This window comes from Aquila chrysaetos, chromosome 24 (genome assembly GCF_900496995.4).
Source record: "Aquila chrysaetos chrysaetos chromosome 24, bAquChr1.4, whole genome shotgun sequence".
In the NCBI taxonomy this organism is placed as follows: Eukaryota; Metazoa; Chordata; class Aves; order Accipitriformes; family Accipitridae; genus Aquila; species Aquila chrysaetos.
In genome coordinates, this window is record NC_044027.1 from 4,874,476 (window position 1) to 4,900,192 (window position 25,717).

At 43.4% G+C, this 25,717-nt stretch overlaps 1 protein-coding gene across 8 annotated transcripts in view; it reads left to right on the forward strand.

Annotated features, from left to right (window-relative positions):
* ANKS1A (ankyrin repeat and sterile alpha motif domain containing 1A) overlaps nucleotides 1-25,717 on the forward strand; it is a 111,476-nt gene that overhangs the window by 21,327 nt on the left and 64,432 nt on the right. For 5 of the 8 annotated variants that reach the window (XM_029999474.2, XM_041119664.1, XM_029999475.2 and 2 more), the window contains exons 2-11: nucleotides 7,373-7,453; nucleotides 8,264-8,420; nucleotides 10,342-10,404; nucleotides 16,091-16,387; nucleotides 17,064-17,139; nucleotides 17,436-17,537; nucleotides 18,835-18,930; nucleotides 19,039-19,235; nucleotides 21,239-21,331; nucleotides 25,229-25,346. In XM_029999474.2, coding sequence (XP_029855334.1) covers nucleotides 7,373-7,453; nucleotides 8,264-8,420; nucleotides 10,342-10,404; nucleotides 16,091-16,387; nucleotides 17,064-17,139; nucleotides 17,436-17,537; nucleotides 18,835-18,930; nucleotides 19,039-19,235; nucleotides 21,239-21,331; nucleotides 25,229-25,346 — 1,280 coding nt within the window. The remainder of the gene's footprint in view (nucleotides 1-7,372; nucleotides 7,454-8,263; nucleotides 8,421-10,341; nucleotides 10,405-16,090; nucleotides 16,388-17,063; nucleotides 17,140-17,435; nucleotides 17,538-18,834; nucleotides 18,931-19,038; nucleotides 19,236-21,238; nucleotides 21,332-25,228; nucleotides 25,347-25,717) is intronic. The other 3 variants (XM_029999477.2, XM_029999480.2, XM_029999478.2) reach the window with 1 other exon arrangement.

Below are 25,717 nucleotides of genomic sequence, written 5' to 3' on the forward strand. Positions count from 1 at the left end.
CCCCACATTAACAGTGTCTGCTCTGCACAGACGTTGGCATACTCCTCCTGTCCTGGAAGGAGCCTGGAGTTAACGTGCTTTGTCGGTTTAGGAGTGATGCTTACCAGTCTTCTGTGTCTAGGTTCAGCAGTCTACGTGGCTGCACGTTTAATGCATGTGCCCCTTAACTTTGACTTTAACCTATGCACCATGTCTCAAGTATCCAGATTTCCTGGAATGGTGCGTTCAACTCCCAGTAGGATCAATTTGTCTGCTCTGGCGGTTTTGTTCTTTTCATGTTTGAAAACTGGATGCTTTGCACAGATGTTTATGATCCCAATGTTCTTTCCTTATAGGTGTTGCTTTCCTGCTCCAGTGTGTTAATTGCCAGGAAAATTTCTGCTTTGCAGCCCAGAACTAATGGCATTTTAGTGGTGATTTTTCACATATCATAGGTGCTTTCTGGAAGGGAGAGGTATTAAAAGCAGTGTGTAAAACTATGCTGATGCTGTCGCAGCTGGGCAATGCTGTACTCTTCAGCGTGTTAATTCTTGTGCATGAGGCCAGTGGTCTCCCGCTTCCTCTAATTTTAGATTTTTTAAGCACAACAGTGAGGACCCGTTGAGTTCCAGCAGGAGGAAACATGGGCAGTAAGACCTCGTAGCCAGTTTAAGATGACGTACTCAGCACTGTACCTTTTGAGTTGTCTGTACGCGGTGTCTGTGGTCGGAGGGCTGACAGCCCTGTAAATCCAGATCTGCTTTTTAATTTACCAGTAATCATTCGAGCTATGTAATCCTTTTCCGATTCATTTTGCCATCAAGATTTATCAATGTAACTTACTGCTTTCAGTGTGAAGGATTTTTCCACACTTCTCCCGACAGCTTTGGGAATACGATGTGCTCTAACTTCCCTCCTTCTTTCAGTGTGAAAAGCTAGTTGAGAGCTTCAGTTCTCCTGAGGTCTTGCAGACTGTGTGATCTATGGATAGCATCCTTGCTGACAGTTGTTCTTGCATGTGTTTTTTCTCAAGTCTAGAGACACTTGAGAAGCACGTGTAGTATTAGCCCAGATCATTCAGCTTCTTCCCTTTCATTTAAGCATAAGAAGTTGCATTTTAGCCTTATCAGTCAAGAAGAAAATTTTGTTCTGAATTGTTGGGAAAAAAAAAATCAAACCCAACAACCAAACTCAAACAACAAATCCAACAAAAACAATTTGTACCTCTCCCCTTGTGGCCTCTTGGCCCTTAACAGAGCTCTTCTACATCAGGTAGAAGGTAATTACTGTATGTGGTTGTAAAATACTTGGCAACATCACCACGTTTGAAGTGCTGAATGTGAATTACTGTATTTTATTTTTTCCAATAGAAAAATGGAGGCAGTATAATGTCATTGGGAGAATTTTATATACAGCAACTGCTTCCTGTGTAAGACTGGAATGCGAAGTGAGACTTCTGCATACGTTTAAAATGCCTGGACTCTCTGCAAAGCATTATATAATTATCCTCTATATTAAATGGCCACCCACATTTTCTACAGTATGTCTGAATTTGTTTTTGTAACTGATAAGATGCTACAGCTGTAAAATGACAATGCCAGGCTCTTAAATATTGTGCTTTTAGAACTAACTCTGCTGCAGTTAGTGGAAAATACTAACAAAGGCAGAAAGCAGATTTTTTGGTCAGGTATTCCACAATAAGCTGAAAGCAGCGGTCAAAATTAAGCTCCTGTTGAGCTAGGTGCTCTACAAACTCTTCAGGCCTGAGCAGAACAGACCAGGCAGATGCATAGATTGTATGTTCCTCAGTTTGTTGGGTGGGGGACAGTCAAGTTTGGAAGGAATCTGCTGAACAGAGAAAAGGGGGATGTGAAAGGCATAAGAGGATAATAGTGTGGACAAGAATATAGGAAGAGGGCAGCCAAGGAGTTTTGGGTGGGAGCAATCATCCCAACTGACTGCTTTTTTTATAGTAAAGAAAAAACTGGACAAAGAAGTTGAGGAGTGTAGAAGCCAAAGATCACCGCTTGGCTTCCTTTGCAGCCTCTCCAATAGCTGGAATCTAACCGGGTTACTCTCCAGTCTTTCCTGAAGCTTGCCAAGAGGGGCTGAGAAAGTATTGCTTGGGATCTAGCCACGTTCTCCCCTGCCCCAGGAATACTCTGCTGTAATCTTCTCCAGCCTTGCATCAGCAGTTTATTTTTGGAAAGGCTATTGTATTATCTAGTGGTTGAGGCACGAAAGAAAAGGGGTCGCAGCTCTGTTGTGAGCCCTACTACGCTGTACCTCTTCCCATCGCTGAGATGGGCGTAGCGCTGCCTTTCTTGCTCTTCAGAAAAATTTAAGCATGCTTACTAAACCTGAAGTCTTGCACAAAGCATTTGAGTTGTTTGTATTACCAGTCTATAAGCAGGAAATACCAAAAGAGGGTTGCGTTTGCATTGCAAGAATCTAGCAGTTGTATGGATATTAATAGCCGAGATGTGTGTATTGACTTGCTTGTGATGTCCTCCGGGCAATGGACTAGGAGTTAATCTGCCTCCAGCCCTAACTGCCCTTGTGACACTTCGTCTCTAAGGCATTGAACTAAGTCTACAAACATCTGGGACCAGTTCTCAGCTACTTTAAACTTCCTTTGTGACCTTGGGCCAAGGCACTCATGTACACTGGTTTCTCGAATCTAAAGCAGTAGTAGCACTAGTATTGTGCCTTTTGTCTTTAGTGTTGAGTATGTAAATACAGGGGAGGAGGGGTAGCAATGGCCTCTGCTGTCTGCTCTGCACAGGTAAGAGTGCTGGGACCTGAAGTCTCCGGGTGCTTTTGTAATCCACCTAAGCGAGACTATAAATCAGCTCTGAAGACTCATCCTTTGACTTGAAAATAGTGAGTTGTTCTTTAGGTGGCTTGGCCTTTGCTCTAGCCCGATGCCTCAGATGATTTTGTGATTGAAGTTACTACAGTCAGAAAGAAATAAATGGAAAAGCAAAAGGAAAAATATGGTCTTGTTTAAAGGAACTATTGGGTTTTATCGTGACCTAAAGCAATGTGCTTTATTCAGCAATTTTTACAAACAGGAAGCTTTATTTAAAAGGCTACAGCACTTGCTAAATCATGGAGCAAGAGAAAACTGATGCAAGAATTACTTTAAACAGAGCAGATTTTGCAATTTTCAGAGCTTTTCTTATGTCCTTAACGTTCAGTCTTAATTGCCTTAGATACATCAGAAACATTGTTTGAATACTACGCTGGTGCAGCAAAAGGGAAGTGAAATCTAGGTAATCATTTGAGAAGTTCGCTTTCACGACGGAGACTGCTAATATGAAAGCACACCCCCTCTTTGATCTGAAGGGGTTTTTGGGGCGTTGGGGGAGAAAAGAAAGCAAACAGCAGTGGTAGTCGAATTGGCTCCAGACCTTCTCTGAGCTTTATTGGAGACTTGTATTTACAGCATTCTCCTTCCTGTGCTGGGATCTGTTTTTCTGCTTAATCAGAAACAGCCCAAAATCACACTGTACATAGATAGTACTTGGCTTTGTACTCTGCTTCTCTCAGTACCATATTTCCATTTTACAGATGGGAAAACTGAGGTCTGGGAGTAGAGCTTTTCCCAAGGCTACGTAGCATGGCAGGGAATAAAGCCCACCTGACTTCCAGAGTAGCCATCTACACCCCAGCTTGCAAGGCTCGAAGAGTATCGTAATGGTCTGGCGTTAGGATTTCCTGCATTTTGTTCCGTCTTGTCTATTTTTGCCGAAGGCAATGTTTATACTGCCCTGTTTTGAATTACTTCCCCTCTGCCTTGTAAAATCAGGTCAACAGGTCTGTAAGTAGGTATTTTCAAGATGAAATGATTCAGGCTTTACCACTGCATGATCTCACAGCACCATAAATAAGTGCTCATCTCTTTCTCATTTCATTTCTCATCTGCAAGCCATTGGAGGTAATATATTCTATGTGGAGATGTGGACCCTGGCCTTGATGTGAGCATCTGTGCCTTAGCACAGCGGGAGGTTAGTGACTTGAAGGAGAAACCCCTCTGAAAGGGATTGAGCCTGCCCAGCTGCTGCAGACTCCTGATTTCCTGCAGTGATTTTTGTGTTTCCATAAAACCTGCTTACTTGATTCTTTATGTATAATTTTTATTGTTCTCTGTGTTGTGAAATGTGCTTGCGCTGGGCTGAACCAAGACAAATTAGACACTATTCCATATTTATTTGTCTGATAAGAGTTCCCAAAGTGGGGCTGGCTGAATGGGGCTCCGTGTACCCATGAGCCTAACACCTCAAAGTCTGCTGAGTTGTTCCTGGTAACTTAAACCTCTTTAAATTTCCCTGTCTGGCCTGAAAAGACCTGACAAACTCCTCACTTCAAAAGATCTAGTTTTAATCCCAGAGTACCCACCTTCTCCCCAAAGTGGTCTATGGGGGGGTTCCTAATATCTTAGAGCCTGGGCTTTGTTTCCAGTAGTTCTGCCACCGTTCCTATGGATAATGCCTGAGATGTCATTCAAATCAGATGCACCAGGCACTGCAAATAGTGCTCTGAAGGAATTGCAGTGTCTTTCAGAGGTAAGATTCCCATGCTAGTGTTTTTCCAACTCCTAGTTTCTGCAGACCATAATGGAGTTATTTTCCTGTGTTTAGATCTAACATGAGAAGCTTGGGATCTTATCTTAGTCTGTCACTTTAATGCTGTGTGTTGCATACATAAAAATGGAATGAAAGATTTGGTTTCTGTTAACTCAGGAGAACTGTGTGGCCTTCCTAGCAGAGCTGGAGAGGAAGAGGAGGGAAGAGATTGATATACTTCACTGCAATCCTCACATCTAAATATAAATAGTTCTCTTCTTGGATCCTTTCAGTCTGAACTTCTGGGTGATTTGACCTTTCTTTGATAAAAGCTTTCTTTATTTGCAAGTATAAAAGGGCAAGGGGGAGGAAAGGACACAGCAGATTTTTTTTTTATTTTTTAAAAATATCTTAAAATCCTGGCAGTTGATTTCTGCAATAGCCAGCGCCTGCTGTTGAACCGGCTCCATCCTGGACTCCAACTTTTCTCCTCCTCTGAGTCCCTTGAGTGAACTTTGCATTTTACTCTAAAGCATTAAGCAGAAAATTTCTAAGAAAGTTTATGGAAGTGTGTTTTCTCACAGGGAGACCATGCTTTGATGGGGAGGGATATCCTGGGCTCCAGTCCTCAGTCTTGCTGCTGCCTGCATGTATCACTTTGGGCAAGTGACTTGGTTTATGCCCACTACACCACTAACCTTGGTTTTCCTTACGTCATAACTTGAGCTGAAAGAAATATTTGTATTAAATGCTGCTGGTTTTTCATATGTACACGCTGAAGTTTTTTGACCTCGGCATCAAAACACAGCTCTGGTTAATATGTAAAACCACTGAACTCTCTGGCTTTGGTCAGGTTAGTAGCCTGTGCAAGGGGATGTGCAGGTGCAGTATTTATAACCGCTCCAGACTACACGCAAGTCTTTCTGGCACTAGTTTTAACCATTAATTGCCACTTTAAATCCAGCAATAAATTATTTGGGCAACCATACTGCATGAGCCCACTGCCAAAAATAAATCAGAGCCTGAGAATTACTCAGGTCCCCTTCGTACCTCAGGACTGTTGCAGCTGGATGGGGTAGGGCACCTCCTGGACTCAATCTGGTTGGGTTTTGGTGTCTCGCATATCTTCTGGATGTAGTTTAAGGAATCATCCTGCAAACTATGTTAGTAGCACTTGAAATGCATTGCATGTATGTATTGGTTTGCTGTTTGCTTCTGAAGCGCAGGGTGGTGTGTGGGAATGCCTCTGGATAAGCCTTCTGATGCTTTGCAAATTGGATTTTGTGGCTCACTTCCCTGTCCTCTTGGATAAAGTTTCCCCTTCAGCTCCACTACAGGAGAGGCAGCTGTGTCTGTCTCAGGACTGCAAAGCCTTTTATAATGCTCTGCCGGATCAGGAGTCACTCGGAGGGGGGAGACTTTCTATTTCAGAGTGTGCTCCTGAATCCCACCTGAAACCTGCTTGAGAGTAAGCATGCTGCTTAGCTTAGTTCTGAGTTTCCACTTGGTCTGCATGAGATTCCTGTTGGTTTGGTGCCTTTCCTGCTGCTTTTACACACCGTGGTATAGAGTTTTTGCTGGCTAGGAGCCCTCTAGTAATGACTGTTATTTTAGAAAACCTAGTTACTGCTCTGGCTGCCTCTGTATCATATGGTGAGTCGTAGTGATTACATGCTGGGGAGGAAATGAAATGATCAGGAAAGGCCTACTTCATAAAGAGCAACAGTTGACTTTATTTTAAACCAATTAAATTGGGGATTAGAGGGTGCTGTTAAGTTCTACCCCTAGTTAAAGAAAACAATGCAGGAAAATGTACTGTATTAGCAAAAGCATGATTGTCTAGGCTTATAATAAATGCTGTATAATTCTTGAAAGTATTAAGTTTAAAGCAGGCCAGCATACAAGGAATGATGGGTTGTAACGGAGAGGGCCGTCTTCAGGAAAGGTGAACCGTTTCAATTTGCTTATAAGAACGTACTGATTTAAGTTCACATGCCCTTTCTGGGGGAGGGTGGTAGCACTTCTGGCAGGTGGCAACAGAAACCAAACTCCTTTAACAGCAAGCTCAAGAGCAGTGTCAGCTTCTTACACTTGTGTTTCTCTACTCTTTTAAATAGGACACCTTGCCAGGGTTAGAGGGAAGATTAATCCTCTACAGGGTTAATCCATAAGTCCTTGGTGTTTGACTTTTGAACGAGGGAGGGAAGTTAATATTCTCAGAAGTGCTTGGAGACCACCTACTCTTTCATAGAGACTGCCAACAGCTGTCAGATGGAAATGATTTTTGGACAGTAAGAAGTCAGCGTGGAATCACACTGGTGACCAAGAGCAGGCTCTGTATCCCACAGTCTTTGACTTACACCCCTAGTGACTCTTGCCATGGAGGGAAGAGGGTTTCCCAGAGCCATCAAAATTCTTCAGAAGGGTGTGAATTAGCAATGGGTTGATGGTTTACTGTCTCTTGTGGTTAACTTTAATAGACACATGTTCCTCTGAAGATGTTTTTTGGCAAGCACATGTATGGCTGAAAGATGTCTAGTAGCAGGAGAACGTGGGAGCTCTGATTTAAAACCAGGATGGTCTGATAAAGCATCAAGTAGTGAATCTCTGTACTGGCTGTGTGCTTTGTGACACTAACCCTTCTGCTCGACACAGTGCTGTGTGGTCTGTTCTCTGTATTACTGCTCTTAACCACAGCTGTCCAGCCACTGGTTTGCTTCCAGATAACCAGCTTGGTGTGAGAACTCTGCTGAAACTTGTCCTTGCCAGCTGTCCGTCTGTTTGGTGTATGCCTAAGTGTTCCCTGTACGTTTTCTGTCTTGCAGCATCTGGAGAGGGCCAAATGTGAACTGCGTTGACAGTACTGGATACACTCCACTGCACCATGCTGCTTTGAATGGTCATAAGTGAGTCATCTTATAATGCCTTTGATCATAGGGGATAGTATGTGCTTTACAAGCTACAGTTTCTGTGTAATTCATTCACCAGTCTAATGCTGTTTCCACTGAAAATGTGGCGATGGTGCAGCACTACACCATCTTCAGGACAAGAAGTGAAGAACATCAGCGCAGTGAAGCTATAGAGGCATTGGCTGCTGCACAGTATGATCATACATCTCTTTAAAAATTTGGCAAAACACTGAGGTTTTTGACCACCCTTTTATTTATAAACAATTTGGATAAGATATAACAACATATTAAAGGTGGCTTTTCCAGTAACAGTCCTCTGCAGTCTGTCTGGTGTCCAATGTGTTGCTGTGCCTGCACCACTTAAAATTTGCTTTTGTGCATATTACATTTTTAAGTAACGGCAGTCTTCAGCATGGTAAATCTTGTATTGTTCATTGCTACTTAAGACATTGAGAAATTGAATAGCGTTAAAGTCTTTATTCATGTTCATTGTGCTGGTGCAATTCACTTTTCACCAGAGTGGCTTGTGGATGACTTCAGTCCCTATTCAGCTCCGTTAGTGTGAAGGTAACATAGATCTTTCCTGAGCTCATCTCAGCAGTTTGGTTTTTTGGGGTTTTTTTGGTTTTGTTTTGTTTTGTTTTTTCCGTTGGGCAACATTTACTAGGAACGCTTTAAAATCACATTTCAAGAGGATGTCTGAAATACTCCTGTTCAGATTAACTTTTTGTAAAATACTTACTGCAGAATGTAAGCTGTGAAACAAGGACTGAATATCTTACGGACTCAAGTTTCCTTCTTTTGCAGGGATGTTGTGGAAGTTCTGCTGAGGAACGATGCACTAACCAATGTAGCAGACTGTAAAGGCTGTTACCCTCTTCACCTGGCAGCTTGGAAAGGGGATGCGGACATCGTGAAGCTCCTCATCCACCAGGGACCTTCGCATACTAAAGTGAATGAGCAGGTCTGCGTATTTTTCTCTAATATACCGTTGAATTGCTTCCCTTGGATGGAGGGAGATTACTTCAGCTGACTCCTGACCCTTCCCAAACTAGTAGTAATTGTTATAAAGTCTTATTTGCTAATGGGATAAGAAGGGCACTGCCTAAAGCAAATACCTCCAGTATTCTGAGTTAGTGGTTGAATGAGTAAGGTATATATGTTTATATAGAGATAATGAGAATCACTCCACACCTAGGAAGTGGTCTCCTGCTTTCATACTGGGCTTCTAAAACTAACCCATAGTTTTTCCTTTCAGTTGCTGGATAGTTGAAGGTTTCTAGTTCTGTCAAAGGATATATCGGCTCCCTTCTTTGGGAACTAATCAAAGCAGCTTTGTTGAGTCTTTGTTTGGCCATGCTCTCTTAGCTACTCTCCTGGCTTGTCTCTAGCACTTGCTCCAGTTAACTAATTTGTAAGTTGTAAGATAGCTTTAACCCTACTTGCCCCCAGATAAATCCCTAGCTTAATCTTAAAGAATTATTTTCTCAATCAGGCAAGAAAAATTTCTGGTGGATTTCTTTCCTTTGTCAAGCTGATAGTTTTTGGTAATGCAGAGGAGTTGATTCGTACAAGACAACTATTCTGTACAGCAGCTGCTGTCTCCACTTGGGAGTGCTGGCTCCCATGTAACTTCCCTGTGGAGGTCAGCAGGTATCTTACAATTCCAGCGAACTTCTGAAATGCTACTGCTGGAAGACCCAAATATTTCTTTTGTCTAAGAGTTTTGGATAAGGGAACTGGTTTACTGAGTGAGGCCAGCTGAGCAGTGTTACTGAACCACTTATGGCTGAGCGCTTGGGCAGACATGCAGTAACAGATCCAAATCAGATGGTTATAGCTACAATAGCCCTTGATTGTCTTGTCCCTAAGGCAGGAATATCTAATGTCCCTGTGAATCAACTCCTGAACCACTCAGGTTTTCATCCAGGAGGAGAGGAGTACACCAGAATAAGTTTGTCTGCCTCAGTACCACAAGGCTAAAAATGTGAATTAACTTCTGAAGGAATATACAAGTAGGTCAGATACTCATGGCTCAAGCTTAGCAAAATCTGTCAAAAGTCAAGATGAGCAGCTGGGAACTGTGAGTTTCTGCTGTTTAATTTTGATCTGTGGTGCATACTTTTCAGAAGCTGGGGAGCAAACTCCCTTTGGAATCGGGTTTAGGAGTCCAAATCCTGCTTCCAGCCATACTTTGTGGGGACCACAGTGTCATGCTTAAGTTTTCTATTCCTCTGTATCAGATGGCTAACTTCACCCATCAGGCTGCTCCAAGGCTAAATGGTTGCTTCTAAAGCATCATGAAATGAAATATATGGTGGTAATGCTGTTCACTACCACTCCTCAATTGAGCAGAAATAACTAAGAGTGTGTGTTTTAATGTCTTTATTGATAGTTTTCCAGTTTGGGGCTGTGGTTAATGTCTTCAGGCACAGCTGCAGGCATTCAGTCTGTTTAAATAGATTTGAGAACTGTGGTTAGCTGTTTACAATCAATCTGATAAGAATTGACTGAGGGCCCTGAGTGTAAACTGTTCTGCTCTGAGTAGGACAGGTATAGGGGAAACCTTTGCAAAAGATTAAAAGCTTAGTGTAATCCTTCCAGGTAAGGTTTCATTAATGTCCGTTTAGTAGGAGCCTTTTTAAATGAGAAAAGTCAGCCGAATAGCCTGTGCTGCTTATGTTTGGAGTCTTGTAAATGAAATGCACAGTGGTTCAAGTTACAGGAATCGGCAGCTGGAATGGCTTCTGCTGTTAATAGCTTTGACTGGAACAAGATGCTGTGTTCTGTCATTTCCACCCCTTGGGAGTCACCCATTGCTTTGTTGCTATATCTCACCCATTTCATTATCACATTTTTTTTCTTTTTCCTCTTCCTTTTTGTAGAATGCTCTTGAGATCAAAGAACTCAAAAAGTACGGCCCCTTTGACCCATATATCAATGCCAAGGTGTGTACTTTGCTGTCAGCATTTCACTGCATCATTACTCCAAGCTGCACTCGCGTGCTTCCAGGTGCAATGTCATCCAGTTGCAATAATACCTGTTCAGTTTGCAGCTGCTTGGGGAAAATTAAAATGCGACCATTTATTTACTGTGGGTTTCTTTCTTCAAAGCAGTTATAGAACATAATTTAAGGGAAGCTTTTCCTTACTTTCCTGGGGGCTCCTTCATTGCTTAGCCTTGTAGGACTCACGGTGATGGTCAGTTTGCTTGATTTGGCTGGATGACTTCCAAAAGGTAATGTTATTTCAATTAAAATACTTTAGGTTTTGTTTCATATGCTAATGTTGCTGATAAATGCAAAGAGAAGGATTTTTTGTTTCCTGCTTAAACATGGATGCATTTTCTCTGTGGGCTGTTTGGAGTGAATTTTCACGCCTTTTCTCCTACAAAATGCATAATGCTGTATTTGTCATTTGAATGGACAGTTAATTCTTTTGGTGGTGGTGGGGAGAAGGGAAGGCAGTAATGTTCATGCCTCCCTTCCCAAGTCCTTCATGTCCTGCTTATTGCATCAGTTCTCTCTTTTTGGATGTTAAGTCTGTTGTGTCGTCTGACCCTTCAGCCCTAGTCTTCTGTTCCTGTTTTCTTGCCTATTTTGCTCCTCTCTTACTTTTAGTTGTTGAGCTACAAAAAGGCATGACTTCAGCACTTACGGTGCACTGAGGCTGAGCAATTGAGGAAGCAGATAAGAAAGTTCCTGGTGGTGTTTTCTCAGACACCATTTTTCATTTTAATTTATAGTGAAGCTGCAGGCCGGTGATGGCATAATAGTCTGCTGATTTATCATGAGATACTTCTGCTGTAAGCCACCATGCCACGGTTGCTTCCAGCCAATTATTTTGGATCCAGCCATCCATGGCAGATTTCTGTCTCTCAAAGTTTAGTTAACTAAACTTCCACTCTGCTTGATCTGCAGTACCTTAAAAACACACATTCAAAGTTCCTGAGCTTGCTAACCGCTGGGAATTATGTTTGTTTTTGCAGACTTCTATTTCAGGAAATACTCTAGTGCATACCTCTTTAAGCACAAATATATTTAGATGAAGCTCATCCCTATTGGTGATTTTTACAAAAATCCAGATGGGAATTTTACAACGACGAATGTGTTCTGTGGAAACATCATAGTCGAGCAGTTCTGTTGCCTGAAAGGGGCTTTCTAAAATATTGTCAATAACAAACTAAAATCTTATGCATGCCAGCATTAAAATGTTGAATGAAGAAGGAATATAAAGATGAAATATACAGTGAGCTCACTTTCTTGTGGGTTTTTGTTTACAAGGTATTCTAATTTGGATTTTATATTTTTGACAAATGCATTATTTTAAAATCTCAGTTCAGTTTTCAAGATGGCTGTAGTGGTCCTGAGAACAAGGCTAGTGTTTTTGAAATCTTTGCCTTGGTTTTAAGGAGAGAGATAAGATTTATACACAATCTGTTAGGTTCATCACAAGTTCTGACCAGCTTTCCACCAGTTCCTGACCAGGTTTGACGAAGAGCATGTGGAATCATACCTGTCATGCAAACCTTGATGCTTTCTCAATAGCCTGGCTGCAGGTGGGAGAACCACAAAAAGTCCATGTGCAAAGTGTAAGAGTCCTTGCTTAGTCGGTGCTTTCCAGCTTCTCAGCTCCCATGCAGGATGGGATGTCATACAGAAATGATTGAAGTGAGATGTTTCATCTTTCCAAACATTTTGGCATATTCACAAGAGCAGGAAAGCATTTATATAAGGCTGGACTACATTTAATATCCTGTTGAGGAAGAGATAAGAAAGCCAGAAGCTTTTTGCTATCCCTAAAAGTTAAAGAAACAGTTAACAGCTTCTTTTTATGCCCCTTCCTTTTCAACATCTTTTGTTCACTAGGAGGTTCCTGCAGTATGTCTGCTACAGGCCTGACAGACTTCTGAAAAGCAAATGATAGAAGCAAAGTTAAGAGATGGAGCAGCAACTTTGCTTCAGTAACTCCTGCTATCTTGAATTTAGTTCTTTACTTTGTATGAAGCAACCAACCAGTTGAGCAGAGCTGAAGTAGAAAAAGCTGTCACATAGCTCAGGATTGTGCACTGCACAAACTACCTTTGTCTTTCTTAATTGGAAGCAAATGAATCATGCAGATTGGGTTTAAAGTGCTATAAATCTAAATGGGCTGCTGAGAAAAGTGGAAGCCTACCATCTGGAGTCTGCAAATGAAACTGGGCAATGAACCCACCCGCCGAGCTCCCGAAAGCTTGTTGGACATATGGGGATCGTTTTTTTTCTGAAATGTGTTTGGCATTGTTGGGCACCTGTAGGAAGGAAGGAGGCCTGTTCATCCTCACTCTGCTCCTGGCAGTGCCGTGTTGGATACTGATGAAAATCGTGTGCTGCAAAAGGAGGGAAGGAGATGGTGCAACTGACTGGGCAGCTCCAGCCAGCTCTTCTGGCCTGCTTTGTGCCTGAGATTGTGATGTGCCTTGGCTGTCACCTTCTGGTGAAGTTTGGATTTTGCTTAATGTTTTTTTTCGGCTTTCATTTTGGCCTGCCTTTAGCTGAAACTTTGTAGAGTGCATGCCAGAGGGACATCCCTGTTCTGTGCGTTAGGATCAGACGTGTCACTGAGGCAGGATCAGGTCTACCTAAACCATTCCTGACCAGTGTTTGTCTAGCAGCTTCTCAAAAACCTCGGAGAGGGACAGCTCTGTAGCCTCCCTTGGCAGTTTATTCAACCATTCAAATCTTTGCAGGTTAGAAACTTTCCCTTATTTAAACCAAGTCTCCCTTTCTTCAATCAAAGCCCTCTTATGGTGTGTTAGGAACAGGCATGCAGGCAGATAAACTTTAAGGAGCTGTAGCTTCTCCGTTTTAGCATCTGATGAGGAGCATAAGGGCTATGGTATGTGGTATCTAGTTACCAGGGCTTGAAAACTTTGATGGAGCCCATGTTAAAGCAGAGGCATTTCTGCTTGTGTTCCCATTTTGTGGTCTGTAGGCAGGCATCATATGAGCCCAGCTTCTCACTCCCGACTGTGAATTGGGGGGGATGCTAGGATTCCTGCAAGAATGCAGCCCCTGGGCCCTGTTGAGTGTTCTATTTTTCTAAGAAGTTTTGAAATTTGAACCCATATGCCTTCTGGCTGCTGGAAAGGAATTTTCTTTTTCCATCTCCAGTAAATATGTATGCCTGAGCACTCATGCTCATTGTTCAGGCTCCACTCTGGTTTGTGCTTGGAGAGGCGATGCAGGGAAGGGAGGCAAACTCCCTTGCCTGGAACGGCTCTAGTATTTCTGGCTGCTCAAAACTCTCCCAAAATGGAGGCAATAAAGACTTATGCAATCGTGGCAGTTTCCAGTACCCAGTCTGTGATGGGGAAAGACTTGCTGTAAAGATTCAGGGGAGTTTACCACCTGGTGATCTCTGTTGCAGGAGGAAAGTCTGGGGATTTCACCCCGAGCGTCAGAGCCCTGACCTGCTTAAGGAAAATTGGACTAAATTGCAATGAAGATGGGGGAAAGTCTCCAACAATTATGTTATTAAAGGATGTTGTCTTCCCATTTCTGAGCCATCAGGCAGGTGTTTGGAGTTGCTGTGTGCTTTAAAGCACCCTTGAAATATACGGTCTCTGTGCCAGGGAGGGATTGAGAGGGGGACAGTCCTAGCAGTGGAAATCCCTGGTAGCCAGGGCTAGCGTGGCATGAGCAGTGCATACCCCTCATGGCTCTTTGGCAGAAGATACCTGCTGCTCCAGGGGGACTGGGGTTATCTACTCTTTCCGCAAAAATTGCTAGCGAGCCTCCCTCATGCTCTGGGGCAGGCTGAGGGCCTTGGTCTGGCTGCGTCATGGGCTCGCTGATACCTGGGTTCCCTTCCTTGTCAAATAAGAATAATGGGATTTACCAACCTTTTAAATGCCTTGAGACCAGCAGCTTAAGCTGATTGATAAGTGTGATCTCTGTAGTTCTCTATTTTCTCCACTTCTCACTCCATATGTATATTTTATGTGCAGACTTCTTTATTCTACAGTAACTTCTGTCCACTTGTATGTGCCTTGCTTCACCATGGCTGCCTCTGCCACTCCAAGTATAGAGCCTATTGTCTGGCTTTGAACTTCTGTGCTAACAGTGATGCCATGCTTTCCTTACCTTCTTAAATACCTCACTTCTGCATGTGGCTGTCACTGCTTCCTGCCTCCTTAGTCTTTGCTTTTATACAACTTGCAGCTGCAGAGAGCCTCTCCAGAACAACTTGCTTCCCTTATGCTTTTCACATGGCTGAAAAAGATGCAAATACTGCATAAAAACAAATGGGAGTTTGCATGCATGACTCCTGTAATCCTCAGAATGACTTAACACGTTAATAAGATTAAAGTACTTGTACAACAGAGCAAGTTCTGCAGTGTGGTTGTGAAACGGTGCAAAATATTGATTGCTCCTACAAGCTGGTATCCAAAAAAGTGCATGTGTTCCCAAAGCAAAAAGGAAGGTATTTTGATCAAATTCCGTTTCTAAAGTAGTACTTCTAACTCCATTGAGACAAGTACGTTCTCTGAGTATTTTTAATGGGAACTGTTCTTAAAATGACGCATTCAACCACGATTCTTTCAGCTAAAGTTGAAGTGTGTAACAGTTTGTATTAAAGTTTTTATGGGTCAAATTGTTAGATAAGTATTTGTTTCTGAAGTCCTTAAACTGAAATCCCTCTGCGTATAACACACGGTAGTAAAACTAGAAACTTGAGCTGAATTTAATTTGAGAAAAGGCTCTCCTAAATCTGGCGATGTTCCTATTTTGCACCTGCAAGTGAAATGTGTTAGGTTGCTTGTCTTTCAGTGCTTTGCATTGCTGATTTTTAACCTGACAGATGCTGCATTCATTAATTGGATCTGTCTTTCACTGGGGACGTGTTCTCTTGTTGCTTGGACATCTCTTCCTTCAGTTGACCTGAGACCTTGGCTTGTTAGTAGAATGATCTAATTGCACTGCTTTCTAATTCACAAACTGCATGTAACTTAATGCACCCTTTCTCTAAACAGCCAGCTTGCAAGCTTCAGAATTGCAAAGGTGGAATGATTGTTATAATCAGGATAAGTAGGATTTGAAACAATTGAAGTTTAAATCTGAAATGGTGACGATTAAGCCACAGCAGATAGAATTAATGCTGCAGTTTGTGTATCATATATTGCAGCCTTTTATTTTTGTGGCACCCCGAAGCATGGGATGCTGCCAACAAGTAAGACTGCCTTCCCCAAGTGCTAGCAGAATTAATGGGAATCCAGATACAGCTCAACAACCCCTTAAACCTTAGCATGGTCCCTTGATTTTGACCTCAGTGTTTTGAAAGCAAGCTATTCCATATATAGCACCTATTTCCCGTAGAGCAGATTTCCCATATCTGAGTAAAGCTTATTGTTCTGAATGTTTTTGAAGCTTTTACTGGGTGGGTCGGTTGATGAGTTCATGAGGGGATGTCTGTGCCTGGTAAATGGCTAGTGAGATGGTGAAAACATTGCTCCAGGCTCTGTTTCAAACTGGGCTCTCTGCTTCCCGACTGCTTTTTTGTCTTGTTTTTGCATTTAAACTTCAACGGTTTGAGCGAGGCATGGAGCGGCTGTGTCCTCCCCCGTTCTGACACGCTGGCGTTTGTGACCCCGCAGAACAACGACAACGAGACGGCGCTGCACTGTGCCGCGCAGTACGGCCACACAGAGGTGGTGAAGGTCCTTCTGGAGGAGCTGACCGACCCCACCATGCGCAATAACAAGTTTGAGACTCCGCTGGACCTGGCTGCGCTCTATGGGAGGCTGGAAGTCGTGAAGATGCTCTTGAACGCTCACCCCAATCTTTTAAGCTGCAACACTAAGAAACACACTCCCCTGCACTTGGCAGCTAGGAATGGTCACAAAACTGTAGTCCATGTCCTCCTGGATGCTGGCATGGATAGCAACTACCAGGTATCTAGTGTGACTGTGTATGAAGGGCTGGTCTGATTGCTGGGGGATGGAGAACCCCTGTAGTCATGATAACGGAGAGCTCCACCTAACTCTCCTCCCAGAGGGATCATTTATGAAAGATGAGTGATAGCTTTGTTTTTCTCTGGGCTGTTTGTTCAGCTCTTGGTTGCTCTGAGAAGCTGCTCAGAGGGATTCTGGTGCTGTGCATGCTTTGCGCCTGCTTGTTAGTTGGACAAAGAGCCCCAGACACATAGCAAGGGAGAAAAAAAAACCCCTTTCACCTAAGCTGTTCTGCCCTGCAATACTATGAGCTCTTGATAGCAATGGAGGCAAACTATCTCTTCCTATGAAGCCACTTGTGACTATGCTGTTTTCACAGCAATAGCTTGTATGTGGTGGTCTTGTCTTTCCTTTTCAGAACATGACCTCTTGCTAAGCTGTAGAAAGTCCTTTCTTGGTCTCTAACCTGGGCCCGCATGTCTCTCTGAAGAGACCATCCCCGTTTTCCATTCTCAGCATTGTAATAATATTGATAGTCTATCCTCAGTTGTAGTTACTGTTGCCTAGACTTTGTATATGATGCCATATATTTATTGCTTCTGTAACCTTCTAAAACATGCCTCCTTCACCATTCCCCACTGTCTAGCTTCATGCTATTTTTCCATTTAATTTGCAGACTGAAAAAGGCAGTGCTTTGCACGAAGCTGCTTTGTTTGGCAAGACAGATGTGGTACAAATATTGCTGGCTGCAGGTGAGAGAATGATCCTCTTTTGAAGCAATAACATGGTGATCCCTTCACCCAGAACTTGAGGAAGCGCCTTTATAGTGGCAGCATGTTTCTCCAACCAGCTATCAAAAGTTCTCGGAGAGAGTTACAAGAGAGGTTATTTTTTGGTGTTTGGCTTTAGGTCTGCCTCTAGAGCATTTTTTAGCCCCCACCCCCCCAGCGATGATCACAAATGTAAGATCTGACTTGATGAAAGACATGAATTTGCACATAGTTAGAAAGTATTCTTGCTTTTGCCTTCTCTACACCTATTGCCATAGGTATTGATGTGAACATAAAGGATAACAGAGGCCTGACAGCTCTGGATATTGTGAGGGAACTTCCTTCTCAGAAAAGCCAACACATAGCAGCTCTTATTGAAGGTAAGTAGTGTGGCTCTGTGTGGGCAGGAGGGAAAAGTTTGGGGTGCTAATTGTGCCAGTGCAAGTACAGGGTTTTGTTCTCTAGTCCTGGAAAGTGCTGAAAGCAAAGCAGCTTCAGGTCAGGTCCCTCATTGAGAATCTTACAGGTGTTGGAAGGAATGATGCTTAAATGCTTGGGTGAACTGTTTCCAGACCAAATGTTTGTAGGGGAGCTTCTGGCAGAGCATTTAGGGGGATTAGCTCCTTTGCTTAAGGAGTGTGGCATGACTTTTACATTTTAAATGGGCTTAATTGAGCTTTGTTTAACTCACTTTAGAAGTTAATTAAAATTAAGGATAGCCTAAATCTGCTTGCAGAATGCAAAGTAATAGCTTTAGAAATGGTTTTGGATTAGCTATCCTTTATGTGTCTGCGTAGGCAAATAGTCATCCACAGATCTTACATCCTACTCCTCACTTCATTGTGAAGCTTGGGCATGGATTTTGCAGATGAGATTTACAGAAAAGGCCTTGATTACTTGTGGTTTATAAAGAAGCTTGGCCCATTGTGTCTGTCCAAGTTAGGGAATGAAATGTGGCATCTTAGCTAAATTCATACCTTGTAATTATGCTGTCTCAATTTCCTCTCAGCTGTGGGGAGAAAGATCAGAAGCATATGGAACTGGTGTGCATTATTCATGCTTAGCATTTGAGAGCTTTACAGGTTCAAAGCACTTTGCAGACTTTTAATTAAGCTTTGCCTGTGAGGCTGGTAGGTATTATCTCTATTCTGAAATTGAAGATAAAGATGGGCTTTAAAACTGAAGTTCTTGCAGGTAAATGCTGTCGGTTTGCTCCTGTGAGCAAGCTAGCTGCATGAAATGTTGCTGTCTGACTATTGATGTAAGCTTAGTGTTTCTGGCTTTGCCTGTGGTTAGGGGACCACAGCTAGAATTGGTTTCTCTGTCTTGTGACTCCAGAAGACCAGACTACATCTCTGTTTAGTGATGTAGCTTGTGTCTGCAACACAAAGTAATCTGCTCCATGACGTGTCCGCACAGGAGCTTTGCAGCTTTCTGATTAAAGACTCTGTAAAAGTTCAAAGAACCATCCTTAACCTTGTGCATGTGATTAAAGAGGCCGCCTGCTTCTATTTTGGGATCTGAGCTGCAAGTTTTAATATTGTACTTTGGTTATTTTTTGGAGACTTAATAAGCTGACAGTTGGCCTTCCATGCACAAGGGAGGAAGTACCATATGCTGAAGTGAACGGAAAACTAGATTGACATAAACTGACCCTGGTGCCCCACCTCATTGCAGATTACACGATTGGGAAGAAAAGTGCCAAAGCTGCAGAGAAGACTGTTCAAGCACCGCTTGTTCCAGCCACTGATCCTGTGTGCCGGATATCTCAGGGTAGGCTTCTATGCAACACAGCAGCCACTAGCACTCTTCTTCCTGCAAGCGCTGACTTTCCAAGAGCAGAATCTGAGTGATGTACTTATGTCTCTCTTCCTCCCGCAGGTGATGTGGAGAAAGCAGTGACAGAACTGATCATAGATTTTGATGTGAACCCAGAAGAGGAGAGCCCGTATGAAGCTTTATATAACGCAACGTCCTGCCACTCCCTGGACAGCCTTGCCAGTGGGAGATCTTCAGATCGAGAGTCTGTGAATAAGGAAGTGGAATCAACTGGTCTCAAAGCAGCAGGAGTCAGGCCTGTATGTAGCTATGTGTGTTCATCTCTGCTTGCCTTAGAAGGATAGGTAACTTACCTCCATTTTCATGATTTTGCAGCAGGCTGCCAGTCCCCCAACTTGAGGAAATCTTTAAACCCATCCCTGACATTGATTAGAGCAGACAGGTTTCTCTCCTTTTTCACTGGCCTGTTCACATAACCTCCATGGCGTTGCCCACAAGTAACCAGTTCTACATGCCTGATTTTCACCTTGTGTTGTATCCTTCTGTTTTTTCTGGCAGTTGAATACTGGTGCCTGTGAGTTTTGGTTTGTCAGGACATCGCAGTTAGCTGAAGGGCTAACTTCTTGTCTAGAAGAAAGCTTTGGAAACTTTTGTGTGGAGCATTTTTCTCATCTCTCTTGTTCTCTGCTTTGCCCAAGAGAAGGCGCTCAAAAAATTATCTTTAAGAATATCTTGTGGGAAACTAGTTGGCAGCGGAAACATTTTTTTGGTGTATTACTTGCAGAGATCTGTAGAGGGTACTCAAGGCTTTTCAAGGCAATGCAAAGCTCCTGGAACTGTCTCCAGAGAAGTCTTCCTCACCTTCTGTTAGTTGCATCTGCTGCCCCCTTAGCAATCGGTGACAATGCTGCTATGGGGCAGATGGGATGCTGGCCTTGCAGCATGCTGTGTCAGCTTCAGGGTTTGTTTTCTGGTTGGTTTTACAAAGCCTGCTCCATGGATGTATTTTTGGACAAAAGGCAAAGCAGCAATGAACAATTAAACTGCTGGTGGTACTGTAACTGTGCTTTCTCTCTCTGCAAAGAGCTTCATCCTTTTTCCTGTACTATTAGCAAATGTAGTAGAAATGAGACAAAAGCTTTAGAAGACTGACATTTCAGCCAGATCTCTCTTTTAGGGTATGCAGTACAAGATGCACTATCCTGTTATTAACTAGATCTTGGTGGCTTATATCCATCTACGTACAGTCCTGTATTGATAGTGTCTGTGAAATAAGCTCAGCTCTATCACAAGAAAGAAAAGATGAGAGGCTGAACTGCAGTGAAAAGGGAGAAGAAAGAGGGATGTGCTCCAGCAGCTTGCTGGAGTTTCTCCCAAAACTTGCTTGAGGGTTTTAGGGGGTTGGTTTTTTGGTTTTTTTTGTTTGGGGTTTTTTTTGGTTTTGGTTTTGGTTTTGTTTGGGGGTTTTTTTTGGTGGTTTTTTTTTGTTGTTGTTTTTTTTTTTTTTTTTTTTTTTTTTTTTTTTTTTTTTTTTGGAGTAAGGGGTTCACCTCTGTTGTCTTTCCCTTTGCCATTAGATGGGGCTGTTGCAGGGCAGGAGTTGACTTAAGAGATGTGTTCAGCTCTGCATGGAGGCAGGGCAGCGCAGCTCTTCCTGCCCGCAGGCAGTCTTGGGGTATTTGAGGAATGCAGTGCAGCATTGTCTCTTGATCTCTAGGGTTTTGCACTATAAAAGGTGCCTCTGGAATCACTTATGTTACTGTTTCATTAAGACACAAGCGATGTGTCTTCCCTTTCTATCCATTAATGTGAGTTCATTGCTGACCTTCACTGTGAAATGCTGTGCCATTGAGATTACCAGTCTGGGTCTGAATGAACTGGTTTAAGTAATAAAGGAATAAACCTGTGTACACAGCACCTTCCACCTGAGCAATTTTATTCTCTTGAAAGCATAGTTGGTGCTCATGTGCATCTGAGCTGGCCTTGTGCAGTGTTACGGCTGCGGAGCAGGAGTGGGTGGTCTGTGTTATCAATGGCAGTCCATCCACAGGACTGCAGTACCGTGAATCTGCAGAAAGGGTGCTCTGCCTGAATAGGTTCCTGCTGGAGAGGAGGAGGAGGAGGAAAGGCAGCAACCATTGCCAAGCGTTGTGCTGTTAGGACTGAACTTCTCCTCCAGCCAGATTAATCTGAGGAGGTCCTTACCATACTGCATTCACAGCAGTGTGGACGTAGTGTTGGTGGAGGCAGAAGGGGACATGCTTTAACACAACGCAGTTGACAGTGGTCTTCTAAACCACAGAGAGAACGTCCACCCCCGCCTGCCAAGCCACCGCCTGATGAAGAGGAGGAGCAGCATGTGGAGAAGAAGATAGGCCATGGTGCTTCCTGTGAGGTATGTGGGACTTGATCTGGGGTGTTTTATAGCAGTGTGGTTTAAAGATCAGTTTTAATAATTTGGGAGGAGCCAAATATGAGATTAGCTCCCTTGGAAGTCAGGTTGTGAATATGAAGTCCTCTTTCACTCCAGCATTGCTGCTGTCACTTGCCATGGGAACTTCCTTTGTGCGGTTCTTCCAGGGCACCTCTGTGTTGACCTTCAGCCTTACTTTCCTATTCTTGGCTGAGAATTCCCTTAGGAAGAGATTTTTCTGAATCACGTTGCGATGTGGACTGTTGCCCACTTGTAATGATCCCACCAAATGCATCTTCACTTGAGACTGAAACCCAGAGGGCCGTCGCCTCCTGCTTCCTCTGAGCTTCCAGCTGTGGAGGAGATGCGTGGGCTTTTGGGTCCCACTGACGTGAACAGGGATCGGGGGCTTGAATTCAGCTGAGAATCTGGCCCAGCATGTGTTAAAGCTGTCTTCTGCAGAGGTCAATGCATGTGAGCTGCTTTTTTGATGAAACTAAAGCTCCCCTATTCTGCATTGTTGCTCCTGGGCTTCCTATTGCTCATTTTTATTCACCTGCCTGTGAATCTCAGATGTGAGGGCTCTCCAGGAGACCCATCTATGGGGGTGTGTGAAACCACAAATCTGTCTTGGCAACTTCTGCTGACACACAGGAAAATCTTCAAAGCAAAAACAAATCTTGTGGATTTCCTTACTTTTCCACATGCAGTAGGTTGTATGTAAACCAAGTGGAGTGTGTGCTGCCTCTAGCTGTCGGAACAGACTCCAGTTCACCAGACGCTTTGCTTTGAATGTGTTGATCTGCTGAAGTTCCTACAAGGCATAAATGTGATCTGTTTTCTGCAGTATGTCAAATCTACATGAGACATGAGTAAACATTATTTGCTTTAATAGAACTGACTTTATAGAGAGAGTAGAGCTCCAAAGAGTGCATAAACAGTAAACTTGAAATGTGAAATTGTGGACTGATCTCTCCACTGCTGTTAAAATGGCTTTGCTGTGTGTGATAACCAGTCCCATGGCTGGCTCTGGGCAGAGGAGAGTTGGGTAGCAGGTCACAGTGTAATTGGAAAGCAGAACTTGTTTATGATGATAAACGTGAGGGAGGGAAACGTGTTGACTGCTCCTGCTGAGTTATCTTGCCGTATTTAATTATAAAACACCTGCTGTGTTGTCCTGCCATTAACGGCTTTGGAAACATGATCCATTAAAGGAAATCTTGCTGGCAAATAGACTTGTACACCAAGTGATTCGCTGGGGAGATCTTGATTTGCAACCGATTTCATCGATATAACTTACAGGCAGTGTGTGGTTCTACCTGGAAATGACCTTCTAGATGTATCAATAAGGCAGTTTTGGGCCCGATTCTTTTTCTTTGCTTGCTACTTCTGGGGTGCTCTGCTTTTCTGACTCTTGCCCATTATTTATCATCTCAGTACATGTTCTCTCTGGGTTGGGCAGGCGTGAACAGGAACACACTTAGGGAATGCTGTAAACGTCTCGGAGCAGCATCGTGATCTGCCGTCCTCCAGACCTGCTCTCACATTAGAGCCAGGACAGTTAGTCATTGAATATTCTGGGGTTGGGCCAAACTCTAGTTTCAAAAGTAGTCTTTTTATTCCATTGCCAAGATGGGGCTATCAGTCAAAACAGATGTGCATAAACAAGAAACTTAACTTTCATCGTGGAAAAACATTAGTACAAACAGGCAAAAGCACTGATTGTTTCGAGGTGCTTGACTCCCTTCTTTCACTATCTGCGGAAACCTTCTGGGTTTGTAGCTGACTAAGAGTCTTGCGTTGTCAAATTAAACTTCAATTTCATTTGTTTACTACTCATCTCCGAAAAGGAAGTGCAGATAAAAGACGAGGCGCCATGATTGTTCCACAGTTCGGTCTGCAGTTCTGGTGATGGAGGATGCTGTGGATTAAGCACACTTTAAAGAGCATGCTCATTACTAACAACATCTTATTTTTGGGCTTTGCTAATAGTGAATATTTATACATGCAAACCAACATGTATAAATAAATGAAAGATGAATTGGAAGAAAGTTTTGTTTGATTTTGTTATTCCTGGTTGCAGAGCCTACAGAGCAAGCGTGGTTCTCCAGCAAACAGTGGTCTTCATTTTGAATGAACTTGAACCTGAAACTCTATTTAAAGCTTGGAATGATGAGAGACAGGGAACATAAAGTGTAACCAGACCTATAAATGCATGCCCAAAAGCTTACAAAGCAAAAGCTAGGAATTGTGTGCTGCTAGGGAGCTACTGCCTTCGAATGTGTTCAGTGCATTTGAAAGAGGACAGCACAATAATCGTCATCTGCAGGAGTCTTAGGAGTATACTAAAGCCTGGCTTGATGTCCAGGCTACAACTGTTATGACAGGCTGCTGCTGTGCGGTATTTTTCCAAGATCTCTGGCGAAAGCCTGTTACCTACTGTTATGGTCTGATGTTTTTGTGCCACCATCTGGTCAGAGGTTTTTTTCCTTAATTTGTTCATTATGAGCTCCTTCACCTGAAAAGGAGCAGGTCTGCCTGACAGCTCATGCTTGAAGCAGGTAGAATAAATACTTTCTTTGCTGGACATGGCCCGTTTCCTCCCATTGAGAAAGTTGATTTAAAAGCCAGCTGGGCTTATGCAGAAACAGTACACGGATGTAGGAGTCCTGTCTGTGCTGCTGACTCCTGGGTGTCTTTCCAAGACTCCCTAAGCTTCCAGAGGTCCTGGCTAGATTGCAGTTGGGTAGGTACCTATTTGCCCTTGAAGCAACTCTGGTGCTTTCAGTTTGGGGAAGAAATTCGAGGTGGTGCTTAGTCTGCTGTCTAGACAGCAGCAGTTCCAGGAGTCTGTGAGCAGTATGAGAGCCCTCCTTGGGGGGATGTTTTGTTCAGACCTGTTCTTCCCTGTCTTGGCAGCAGGTAGGGATCACTTGTTTTCTGGCTTGGGTTTGACCCCAACGCGGTTGGCTGGGTTGCAGTAGGCACACATGGCTCCTGGGATAGGGTTGCATCAACCAGCCAGGGTCTGGCCAGGAGATGGTGCTGAAAGGCAGCTGACCATGCAGGCAGGGTGCCTTGAAGCCCAGTTTAGCCCCATTAGCACTGGGATGGCACGCGTGGCTCTCTAAGGGTGTTGAATGCCTGTCATCCTTGGCGTTGAGGTAGACCAACGTGTGCAAGTCTGCAGCAAGACTCATTTGGATCCTGCATCGAGACTCCATCCCTGCACATGGATGGTGGCTTTCCAGAGCAGCTTGCTGGAGGGTCTGCCAATATTACAAACAAGCTCTAATCAGAGGCTTTTGGGGATTTAAATGAGCACAATCGCTGCTACACATCCTGAGGTTAAACTGAGTTTATACGGTGTTGCCTGAGGGCTCTTTAGTCCTAAATAAGCTGTGCATCCTGGGGTTAGAAATGCTAGATCTGAGACTTCTGAGAAGGTGGCAGGGATTTGGGCTTTTTTTTTTTTTTTTTTTTTTTTTTTTTTTTAGCCATGTCCTAATAGGGCCAGCAACTAAATAGTGAATGACGATGCAAATTCCAATAGCAACAGTAAGTCTGAGTTGGGATGAACAGGAATAACGGTCTCAGCTCTTTTCCCCCCTCCAGGCTGTCTGCAGACCTTGCACAGTGAATCAGTTGGTCAGTGCTAGAAAGCTGTCAGCAACCTTAAATACTAGGAAATAAAGGGGGTTTGGGTGGGTTTTTTGAGGCGGGGGGAAGGGAATATTACGGTTTGGATCATACTCCACGGTAAAGGTGTTGCCTCTGCCAATTCCTTGCTTAAACCATGGCATAAAGAGGCCTTGTGCTTTATTGCTGGGATAAATAGCATTGCTTTGTGGAGCACTGCATTATGCTGTTTTTCATTAGGCCTCTGTTGCACGAGGAAAGAGCAGGGGAAGTGGAGCTGAGGAAGAGGAACACCCTTACGAGCTGTTGCTTACAGCAGAAACTAAAAAGCCAGTTGCCGTGGATAGGAAAACAAAAGGTAAGTGACCATCCAAAAAGCAGAGCTGTTTGCTTAGATGCATTTAAGGAAAATATAGAGGGCAGAGAGTAACTGGAACAATTAAACTTTGTTGGGTGGGGCAGCTGGGGTCTGGATGGCAATTGTTTTATTTCCTGGTAATCTTCACTTTTATAAAGGGGAGATTTAAACATTCCTGTGTAAAATGTACATGGAGGAAGGGTAACTCTGCTATTTTGAGAACTAAGAATTGCGGGGACCTACTCTGTTACCTTAGAAAATAAGCAAATCTTGTGCACAGTCAAGTAAATGCAGAGAGGTGGAAGGCTGTGCCATGTTGTTACAAGTGAGATGAACCAATGCAAGCATTTAAATGAGCCGTATTCTCCATC